This window comes from Lontra canadensis, unplaced genomic scaffold, assembly GCF_010015895.1.
Source record: "Lontra canadensis isolate GAN:19392208 unplaced genomic scaffold, GSC_riverotter_1.0 scaffold60, whole genome shotgun sequence".
NCBI classification, from domain to species: Eukaryota; Metazoa; Chordata; class Mammalia; order Carnivora; family Mustelidae; genus Lontra; species Lontra canadensis.
Window position 1 is genome coordinate 3858642 of NW_022631054.1, and position 10574 is coordinate 3869215.

The following is a 10574-nucleotide window of genomic DNA, read 5'->3' on the forward strand; positions in this document are numbered from 1 at the left end:
GGGAGTGGTAAAGAGAAGTGATACAGCAGCTGGGGTGGGCCAGTTACAGGTTCTACCTGAAACTTTAACTCCAGGGGGAGTTGGTGCCATGATTCACAGAGAAGTGAGCTCTGGGTTTCCTCATATCCACATACTAAGACAGGGAGCGACAGTGGACATTCAGTAGCCAGCACTATATGGTGTGTGACCCGGGCATCTTTCCTTCCCCTTTTCAGTGTGTCTGTTACATGGATTTGACTACTTGAGTCACATCTCCGTGGCTTCGGGTTCATGCAGAAGAGTTGAATATTTGGTCCGCCTTTGAGAGTGTAATGTGTTTTTCTTTGAATTCCCACAGAACATCACTTTGGGTCCTCAGGAATGACATTGCATGAGCGCTTTACTAAATACCTAAAGAGGGGAACTGAGCAGGAGGCAGCTAAAAACAAGAAAAGCCCAGAGATACACAGGTGAGGACTTGGGCCTTACGCTGGAGGTGGCCATAAAAGCGTGCTCATCGAATGATAAACTCATCTTGTTCTTGTCAATGTTAGGTGGGTGCCTTAGCAGCAGAGTTTGGGGTGAACATTGTCCAGATGCTAGGATAGCAGTGGGTGTTTGTAGTTTGAGTGGAAAGAGGATGCCTTGATGACTGCAGTTGTTCACTTTGGGCCTGAGGAAGGACTGGCCTTTTGATATAGATGAATCCTTGTATTCTTGGGAACTGGCAGATGATAACCTGAGACCATGGTGAGCTTCCTACAGGTGGAGTAAATGTTAAGCTTTTTTTCCAGGACTGATATATGGAACCCATGTGTTCCATGTAGCAGTTCTTCTTTGAGAAGAATTTTCCAGTGCATGGGAGAGCTTGGAGGATTGTGTCAAAGGGTTTAAAAGCCCAGCAGGTTTGAGGACCGTCCCATTCAGTTGTGGGAGCTTATTCAGTACATAGGGGCTTTGTCTAGAAACACACTTGGCTGTAGCTTTAATTTCTTACTAATCATCTTGGTTGTAGTAGGGAGGAGAGCCATGTTTCTGCAACAGTCCGGGGTCTTCGGGATGTGTGTATGTGCCAGGCAGTTTTCTCACCTAGACCTTATCTCATAGGTAAATAATGGTCCATTATATTCTTATTCCCAAGACGAAAACTGCTCTTTGAGGTTAGCAGGGCATGGATAGTCTTGATGTGAACTTGAGATTATAGGCGTGGGTGTAGGTGAGTCTGTCTTCCTGACTGTAACAGTACTAGGAAGGAATAAGAAGTTTCTTCAGTTTGAGTTTGACTAAGAAGTTGGTGTGTGTGTGTGTGTGTGTGCGCGCGCGCGCGCCCATGTGTCTGTACACAGATACACCTATGGGACAGGATAAATATATAAGCAAAGAATATTAGTAATATATATTTGTAAGTTATGAGACATAATTAAAAGGAATGCCTAGGATTCTTTTAACCAACTGAGGAACTAAAATACTACCAATAATATATTCACATTATGGGGATTATTAAACAGTTTTCCTATTTTCAATTTTTAGGAGGATAGACATTTCTCCCAGTACATTCAGAAAACATGGTTTGGCTCATGATGAAATGAAAAGTCCACGGGAACCTGGCTATAAGGTGAACTGTTGCTTTGATCGTAATTCCAACAAAATGAGTGCGTTGGGCATGAACTTGACAGAAATGTGTTTGTTTAAATTACTCTCTACTTAAGTTTGTGTTTTTCTTTTAAGGATGGGCATAATTCTAAAAATGAACTACAAAGGGTTAATTTTTATTAAATGTATCAACAACCTTTGTGAAGTGGTTAGAATATGGTAAATGACCCCAAAGTCTATTGAGGTGAGCTTGAGAAAAAAAAGAGAGGAGTTTTGGAACAAGTGCCCATGATGAGAGAAGAAACTTTTTGTGATATTTTTCTGCTTGTAAGTATTATCAAATCAACTATATTACATGCACTATTTCCAACCATGATTTCAAAAAGACATGCATGTCAGAGGAGAGTGAAATATTCATATCTTAACATGGTAGACTGTTTTAAACAGCTAGTCCAGTTTTTTTTTTTTCCTAACATTGTACCATATTTATCATCTGTTGGTTACTATTACTTTAAAGCTAAACATTATTTTGATAGCCCAGCTACATTTGCAGTGATGTGCACGCAGAGTTAATGAAGAGGTTAAGGCTTGTATGCGATCTTTTACTATGAAATAATAGATTTGGGTTTTTTTTAAGTCTCTTAGTATTTATTGACCTTCATTCACATATACAGTTGAAATTTAAAATTAAAGATGGCTCTTCCAGTGCTGCTGAAACCTTTTCCTAAAGATGCTCATCTTCAGGTCTTCCAAATGAATTTGTCTCGGTAGTCAGATGTGACGAGAGGCCCTCTGCACAGTCTCGTCTCTCCCCGCTCCCCCTCCTTTCTTTTTCTTCATGTTCTCACCAGCTTGGCACTGACCCTGTGAAATGCAAGGCTTTGAGACAGCAGAAGAGTGCTCGCCCTCTGGGCCTCTTGGGCCCGCTCCGTAGAGGTGCTGTGGGTGTACAGCCTCAGGGAGCAGCATCTGCCCTTTTTTGGGTCTTTGGAGGGCACAGAGGCCCCATTCCCTCTAAAAAACGAACAGGATAAAAATAAACCTTCTTGAACTTCATTTCAACAAAAAGCTTAGTACTTTGTATGAGATATTAATATGGAGTGAACTGCCCATTCCTTCCTCTTTTAGAGAGGTTTTACTTCCCATGAGCCAAGTCCGAGTGCTTAATGTCCCTGAATCCGCCTGGCCCTCTGTGCTCTGAGTGTCCCAAACTGTTGAAAGCCCTTGCCCTGGTTTGGGGCACGCAGCACTGCCGCCACCGCTGAATCCATAGCACACATGCCCTGGGGAATTCGACTTAATAAAAGGAAGTCAGCAAAAAAAAAAAAAAAAAAAGTACCTTCCTTTTTTGCTGCTGGCTTTTCCCTTTTCAAAATAAAATTTGACCTGGTATTGCCACTTTGTGGATTCTCCATTGTGGTTTTGCTGTTCCCTTTCTAAAGCAATTTCTCACTGTAACTGGGCATTTTGGAAGGCTGCCGAAGTGTCCCACAACCTCTTGTTGGGCTCCGTATTGAGAGCTAATTCCAAGGAGAGGGTAAACCCATGGTCGCTGCCACAGTGTAGGTAGGGAAGGATGACACAACACCAGCATTTACACTCTTGGTGGTGACTAGGCTGAGCCAGCCTAACCGGCCACCTTGTGAAGCTGATTTGGGCCTACTCAGCGTGTAGGCTAGCCAGAGTCATTACTGGGCCACAGAGAAAACAAGGCAAGATCGATGTCTGGCATTTTCCGAAGGCAGTCGTCATCATTTTAGAGAACAGTTTGGGTTCTGTGAGGGACCCTCAGGAAGGGACTTCTGTGGGACATCTTATATGCCTCCAAGCTTGGGTGAGGAGCCTCACACTCCCAGTGCTTCCTCTGCACCACTCCATTGGAGTAGAAACCACAGTGTGTGGGGTGGTTGAGTTGTTAGCCCTGAATCCCAAAAACCTTAATTTTGATTTCTCTTACGGCAGGCTGAGGGAAAATACAAAGATGATCCTGTTGATCTCCGCCTTGATATTGAACGTCGTAAAAAACATAAGGAGAGAGATCTTAAACGAGGTAAATCAAGAGAATCAGTAGATTCCAGAGACTCAAGCCACTCGAGGGAAAGATCAGCTGAGAAAACAGAGAAAACTCATAAAGGATCAAAGAAGCAGAAGTACGTAAGCCCCTGTTCCTTCCTTCAGACTCTTGAGTGTGGGGTCTCTTGTCGGCTCCTTTGGGGCTGTATACCAGACCTTCTAGGCCAGAGAAGTTCAGGGTTAGGAATGATAGCAGTTCTTGTGTACCATGGAACTGTCAAGTAAGGTCCCTGGCTGAAAACAGAATTTCTTCATTAAAGTAGGTGTGATCCTTGTCCAAAGAAGGCCTCCTGGGAGATGGGGCATTTAATTTGGCTCTATGGACAGAGCAGAAAATGACTTGGGAATTCCTTCTGGGTTGTGTTAGGCATTTTCTTTGATACGTTCTTTTTCATCACAAATCTTCGTGGAAATGTTACGTTCTTGAAACAGTTCAAAGTTGTTGGCTGGTTCTGTCAAAGAAATAGAGTGAGACTAGATAGGACAAGATTGTTGATCTTAAATGCCTTTTCAGAACTAGTTTCACAGACACCTCCAAGTGAGGTGTTCCAAATACTCTTTAAACAAAGGCAGCATTGTTGAACGTCATAGGGCAGCATCCATGCCAAGGTCCTGTCGTTTCTGTTTACATCTGTGAAAGTTCCATGCCTTTTCAATCATGTCTCATTAAACATGGAGGAGTTGAAGCCCTGCACTTTCCCATATGAAGCAACACCACTTTTGCTGTCTGTGAACTTCGGCCGGCAAGCATTTTCATATCCACTTGCTGATAACAATCCTTTGAAATAAGTTGGACACTTGGTGTGGTACCCGTTTTTGCCCATTTTGAAGGATAAGCCAGGCTCATAATGATTGGTCTAAGAGGACAGATGATTTGTCCAAGATGATCATCTGGCATCAAAACCCAGGTGTTCTGTTCCACTTTGTCTCCCTCTCCGCTGTGTTACTTCTGCCCGGGGAGCCCTGGCAGCCTTCGGGGCTGCCTGTTGATGAGGGACTCGATCATCCTCGCGGAGAGTGGAGGTGGCTGTACAGCAGTCCTCAGCGCTGCTGCTGGTGGAGAAGCAGCAGGACCCCTCCAGCATTTCAGGGTTGGGTTTGGATTATTGATCCTGATTGCTTTCCCTGGAACACGTGTCTCTTCCTCTGACTTGCCTTGCAGTCTTTGAACCCCTAGTATTCTCTGAATGGGGCAAGAAGAAAGATGCTTACCCTCACGCTTACTCTCACTCTAAGTCATGCCTCAGTTGACAAAACTGTTTGTCATAGGAGTGAAGGACAGCTCACCCAAGGTCACATAAGTACGAAAGGCGGTGCTGGGACTTTCGGTGCCTTTGGAGTCTTTTTTTTTTTTTTTTTTAAGATTTTATTTATTTATTTGACAGACGGAGATCACAGAGAAGCAGGCAGAGAGAGAGTGGAGGAAGCAGGCTCCCTGCTGAGCAGAGAGCCCGACATGGAGCTCCATCCCAGGACCCTGGGATCATGACCTGAGCCGAAGGCAGAGGCTTAACCCACTGAGCCACCCAGGCGCCCCTGGAGTCTTATTTTTTAAAACCTCTTAAAATAGCCCTGACTTACAGGAGTCAAGACTTAGACTTATAAAAATCCTATGACAATAACTTAGGCTTCTTATGAGTAAATGCTAGAAAGAGCCACTAGGGTTTAAATATTTAAGTTGTTGAGCTTCTTAAATGTTAGGGAGTGTGGTGGGAGAGGCAGAAGGATACTTTGCATAATGGAGGACAGCGAGAGGTTCCCGGCATTTGGCCGGCTTCTCCCCTAAGTCGTCCTGTAGTCCTGGGTGGCTGGCCTCTCTGCCACCTTACAGGCAGCCAGTGGGCTCCATCAGCACATGGCAGGGCTGGCACCGACCTCTGGTACATAGACAGTGACTCATTGTAGTAAGCTCATTTGCCCTAGTCTATAATTGCTCTCAGATGAAGGGAAGGGCGGGAAGTCACTCTGGGAAGAGTTTTGCCAGATCCTGTGCTTACTAACTCACCCCGTTTGAGCTCAGTGAGAGGTGGCATGTGGAGTCGTCGTATAATTAGAGCTAGCTTTGAGCCCAGCTTCTGCTCAGCTTGGTCACCCTGAATCTCCGCTGTCTATAAAATGGGGAGATGCTCCTGAAGGGTCATGGTTGCCATTGGCAGCCTGCCTGCTCTGTCCCTGTAGAGCGTTGAAGCATGTGGTTTTGTTCAGTCTTAAGAACAGGCCCGTGAGGCAGCTCGCGTTCTTCCTGTGAGAAATGAAGGTAATGTAAGGTGCGCAGTACATCAGGGCTCCCAGTCTGCCTTCCTCCTTCACGCATATGTATCACAGCGGGCCGTGTTCTCTTCCTCTTACTGTGCATGTCCCAGGCCCTTGCCTGGCTAAGACACAGAATTGAGAGGAAACTCGAGGTGCCCTGGGTGGGTAGCTGGGGGCGAGTCTTGAGGTTATGCGTCTTCCGTGTCTTCATCACAGACGTGCTCGTGATTCTCTGGCGAGGCCCCAGCTGAGGGCTGTCCCCCAGCGCCGGCTGATTTAAATCCCTGGCTCTTCTGTTCGCATAGGAAGCACCGGAGAGCACGAGACCGGTCCAGGTCCTCCTCCTCCTCATCCCAGTCATCCCATTCCTACAAAGCGGAGGAGTACACTGAAGAGACGGAGGAGAGGGAGGAGAGCACCACAGGCTTTGACAAGTCAAGACTAGGGACCAAAGACTTCGTGGGTCCAAGTGAAAGAGGCGGCAGAGCTCGAGGGACCTTCGTAAGATCCTTCCCCCTCTCCCTGCTCCCGCAGGTTCTGGTTACGTGATGATCAGGTTACTAGTTTCGTTACCCTCGCTACAGAAACCCAAGCTCTACGTCCCAGAATCTGTGGTGTCCCCTTCCCCGGGCTTTTTGCTCCTAGTTGTTTTTCTGTTCCTAATCGTGCTTACCTAGAAAGCCTCTCAGGGCTTCTGGCCTCCAGATTTCCGCATTTCCCTTGACTGCTGCAGCATCTATAGGGAGGAGGGCCTTGTGCCGTCCAGTTCTCTGCCTGGACTACAGACCTGAGCAGAATGGGAGTGGCTAGAAGCCAGTTGATTGGCTGATTGACTAGAGGATCCCTGTCTGTCCTGTGCCAGAGAGGTATTTGAGCAGAAGGCAGGGAATGGTTTTTCTCCACTCCTGACGCAGTCCTTTGTTCTTTTTCCCCGTTTTTGCCACAGCAGTTTAGAGCCAGAGGGAGAGGCTGGGGGAGAGGCACCTACTCCGGTAGCAACAACAGCAGCAGCAGCAACGATTTTCAAAAGAGAAACCGGGAGGAGGAGTGGGACCCCGAGTACACGCCCAAAAGCAAGAAGTATTACCTGGTATGTGTCTGGGATGACCAGGAAGGGCCGGAGGCCTCGCACACAGCATGGCTGACCCCGAGGCTTCATCGGTCTGTCCAGAGCCGTGATGAAAGGCATGTGCAGGAGTTCTGTGTACTTGGGGGATAGTGCACTTGGGGGATAGTGCACTTCTGGCCAGAGACGTGTTCTCCTGCGAGGCGGGATCCTGGCCTCATTCTGGGAGGCGTGTGGATTTCAGGATAATCAGGAAGGGTGGCTCTGGGCTTTTGAGTTGTGAGCTGGTCTGATTGCTAGCCCACCCTCGGCCGCCCTCCAGCCTTTATCCACGGACGGAGTCTGCACTCTTCCCCCAAGTCCACAGTTCATGCTGTCCTTCCCGAGTACAAGATAGAAAAGACAGCTCAGGATCTCTTTGAGGAGAGGATCTGTCTCCAGAATGAGATGTCACTGGGGCGTCTCTCATCTGAGCTGTTGGTCATTCCTAGGCATCAGGCATTTTGTGGGTCTCCCTCCATCTCTCCCTCATGTTGGGGCTCGTCTAGGCTGGATTACCTGGCCCGGAGTAAGTTCTGTCAGCCCTGCTGTTTGAACAGCAGGTTCAGGTCCAAGCAGATGGGACTCGGAGTATTGTAACCAAGATAAGCCTGCAGCCGAAGCTGCTTCGCCACAAGCAGGACCGGTGCAGGGCTGTACCGGCAGTGGCACAGGTTTACAGCCGCCTTCCCTGTTCTGGGGAGACGGGGAGCTGCCTGGAGACTCCTCAGGGACCCTTGGGCCTGCATCTAGGGGAAAGTTGACTGGGCCAACTCCACAGGTGCTGGAGTGGCACTGCTCCAGGGGGAAGGTGAAAGCCATCTGAGTCCTTCTCCCTGTCCCCATTTGCTGCCTGAAGCAGCATTGTTGGCCTCCCGTGTTTAGGCTGTTGAACCAGCAGCCCTGGCGGGAAGCAGCTGGCCCTCTCACTGAGTTGATCCCTGGAGCCTCAGGGATGGTTTAGAGGTTTTGAAGCCATGGGGCTGATGAAACCAACAACTTGTAGTTTTCAGAGTGCTTTCTCCCTCATTCTGTCATTGGAGCCCTTCTCTCTCGGGTGATTATCGGGAGGATCGAGACGCAGGCTGGGGTTTTCCTGCTCTGCCACACTGCCTCTCTGCGTGAAATTCAGAGGCGAGGGAGAGATGGGAGGCTGGGTTCTGGGTTCTACTTTTGCCACTCAACAGGTCTCAGACCATGACTGGGTCATTTTGCCCTTGGTCTCCCTGCCTGTTCTTGGCTGGGGTGGCCAAGAGCTTGTGTGTCAGCGAGCTCTCTGACATCCCAGACCAGATAGAGTTTCATGTTTTGGTGTTTGCTTGGCTTTCTCAGACCTGTCCTTTGAGACCTGGAATATGAAATAACATAAAGTCACCTTAAGTTCCTGGCAGAGTGGAGGGTGATGGTGATGGTAGGGTAGATGTGAGGGTTAAAGGAGATAATGCAGGTGAAGGTCTGTTGGGGCTCAAGGAAGATTTTATCATCATCATTGTAATGCCCAGTTACTGCCTCAGAATGCCTTAGGCCCCAGTGGAATATTCTCTTGGATCTGAATCAGTAGCATTTTTGGAGTGGGGGAAGGGAAGGAGGACAGAAAAGCAACAAAAGGTGGGGTGAGGTAAAAGATTGGTATGAGAAAGTCACATTTGGGGGAGAAGAGGGTTCTGGCTACTCTTGTTCGCTCCGGGATTGATGGCAGTTTTCTTTTCTCTCAGCATGATGACCGTGAAGGTGAAGGCAGTGAGAAGTGGGTGAGCCGGGGCCGAGGCCGAGGAGCCTTCCCTCGGGGTCGAGGCCGGTTCATGTTCCGGAAGTCCAGCACCAGCCCCAAATGGGCCCACGACAAGTTTAGTGGGGAGGAAGGGGAGATTGAAGACGACGAGAGTGGGACAGAGAACCGAGAAGAGAAGGACAATTTACAGCCCACAACTGAGTAGGGGCCACTCTGATGGGAGCCCCTGCCCAGGGGAGAGAGGGCGCTGGGAAGATGGCTGGTGAGGAGCAAAACAGAGGAGCCTGAAGATTGCAAAAATCCCACCCCTACCCCCCACCAGCCAGCCATGCAGAATCCTACTACAGCCGAAAGCATCCCTGGCGCTGCGTCCCACTGGACAGAGGCGGCCGGCCGAGGAGCCTGGGGTCAGGCCCAGCTCTTGAGCAGAGCAGAACACAACATGTTGGGCTTTAGCTGTGTTTCTCATTTGTTGTTGGTGTGCGGGGTGGGGGCTGGGGTAGGGAGGGGAGAACGATACTTGGATTTTGGTTTGTTCCCTATTAGAAACCGACAGTTTTGTTCTTACTTTCATTTGGAGCTAAGAGGACTAATTTGATGATTTTCAGTCTCTTCTTTCTTATCCTGATTTTAAAAGCCCTTCTTCATCCCTTTTTTCTTTTTCTTTCCTTTTTTAGGCATATGTAGTAATAATAGCAGAAAGATTTAATTTGGGCAACTTTGATTCTTCAAAGAGAAAACAAAGCATGTGAATAAACATTGAAGTGTTCACCTCAGTTTGGGACCAAACTGCTTGGATCTTTGTAAAAATCGGTTTTGTATGTCGAGGAGGAGTTCAAGGCCTTTCTGACCACCTTGTGTTCCCCTTTTCTGCACAGCCATGTATTCCATGGCTGTTAACCACACCCCACATGTCCCCCCCACCCCAATATTTTCTGATTTTTTCTGGGCTGGGCATCCCATTCTCCACCAGCAGCTCCAGTATCCCAAACTTTGTAGTCCTGCTGATCCTCTCAGCAACAGGGGTGGAAACTGGTCGGCAGTTTCTGGTCTGTTTTCTAAGAAACTTCTGAATTCTATTATCTTTACAAATATAAGATGAGAAAATAATTTTTTCAATATTTTTTATTAATCTTTTTATAAAATGAAAAGAAACTCCTATGGTCGATTAAGGAAGGTGGTTATGGCTGGGTGGTTTGTGGGGGTTTGTTTTTTTCTTTTCCTTTTTTTTTTAACCTTAAGCTTTAAGTTGAAACATTCTTGGATGTTTGGGGGGAAAAAACATCCTCTTTAAATGGGTCCTTGTGCTTGCCTTCTGGGGAGGCGGTCCTGAGCAGGTGAATCATACGGCATTTATGCATATGTTATATGCGGACTGCACCCACCTCTTCTCCCCCCCCCCCAACCTTTGCCTCTTGGGTTGTTGTGCTTCTTTCCCCCCTTACTTTGCTACATTTCTATAGTTAAGTTGGTTTTACTTGAATGATTCATGTTTAGGGGAAAAAAAAAATGAAAACACCCTTAAAATTTGTTTCAACTCCTCCTGCAAATAAAAAAATAAATGAAGAAGGCAGATGTAAATGGACTCTGGTCATTGTCACCCTTAGAGAGAGAGAGAGAGTGTGTGTGTGTGTGTGTGGTGGGGGGGATATCTGCTGTAGCAGCTTCAGGGAACCTCAAAGAGCGACTCTCAGGGCTGTCTCGAGGCTGTTGCTCAGTTCCTTCCTCATCAGTGCCATGTTTAATTCAGGGAGGAGACTGCCACCCTTTGCTGGCTAATAACTCATTGCCACCCTGGTGGTTTTTCATCCCGTACCTTGTACACTCTAAGAGAACCAG

The 10574-nt window shown here is 47.6% G+C and overlaps 1 protein-coding gene across 4 annotated transcripts in view; it reads left to right on the forward strand.

Moving 5' to 3' along the window:
- Positions 1 to 10316, forward strand: part of THRAP3 (thyroid hormone receptor associated protein 3) — a 71947-nt gene extending 61631 nt beyond the window's left edge. For 3 of the 4 annotated variants that reach the window (XM_032877259.1, XM_032877260.1, XM_032877262.1), the window contains 6 exons: positions 338 to 449; positions 1510 to 1594; positions 3535 to 3722; positions 6204 to 6399; positions 6845 to 6988; positions 8719 to 10316. In XM_032877259.1, coding sequence (XP_032733150.1) covers positions 338 to 449; positions 1510 to 1594; positions 3535 to 3722; positions 6204 to 6399; positions 6845 to 6988; positions 8719 to 8940 — 947 coding nt within the window. In that variant the 3' untranslated portion in view covers positions 8941 to 10316. The remainder of the gene's footprint in view (positions 1 to 337; positions 450 to 1509; positions 1595 to 3534; positions 3723 to 6203; positions 6400 to 6844; positions 6989 to 8718) is intronic. The other variant, XM_032877263.1, reaches the window with a different exon arrangement.
- The last annotated feature ends 258 nt before the right edge of the window (positions 10317 to 10574 follow it).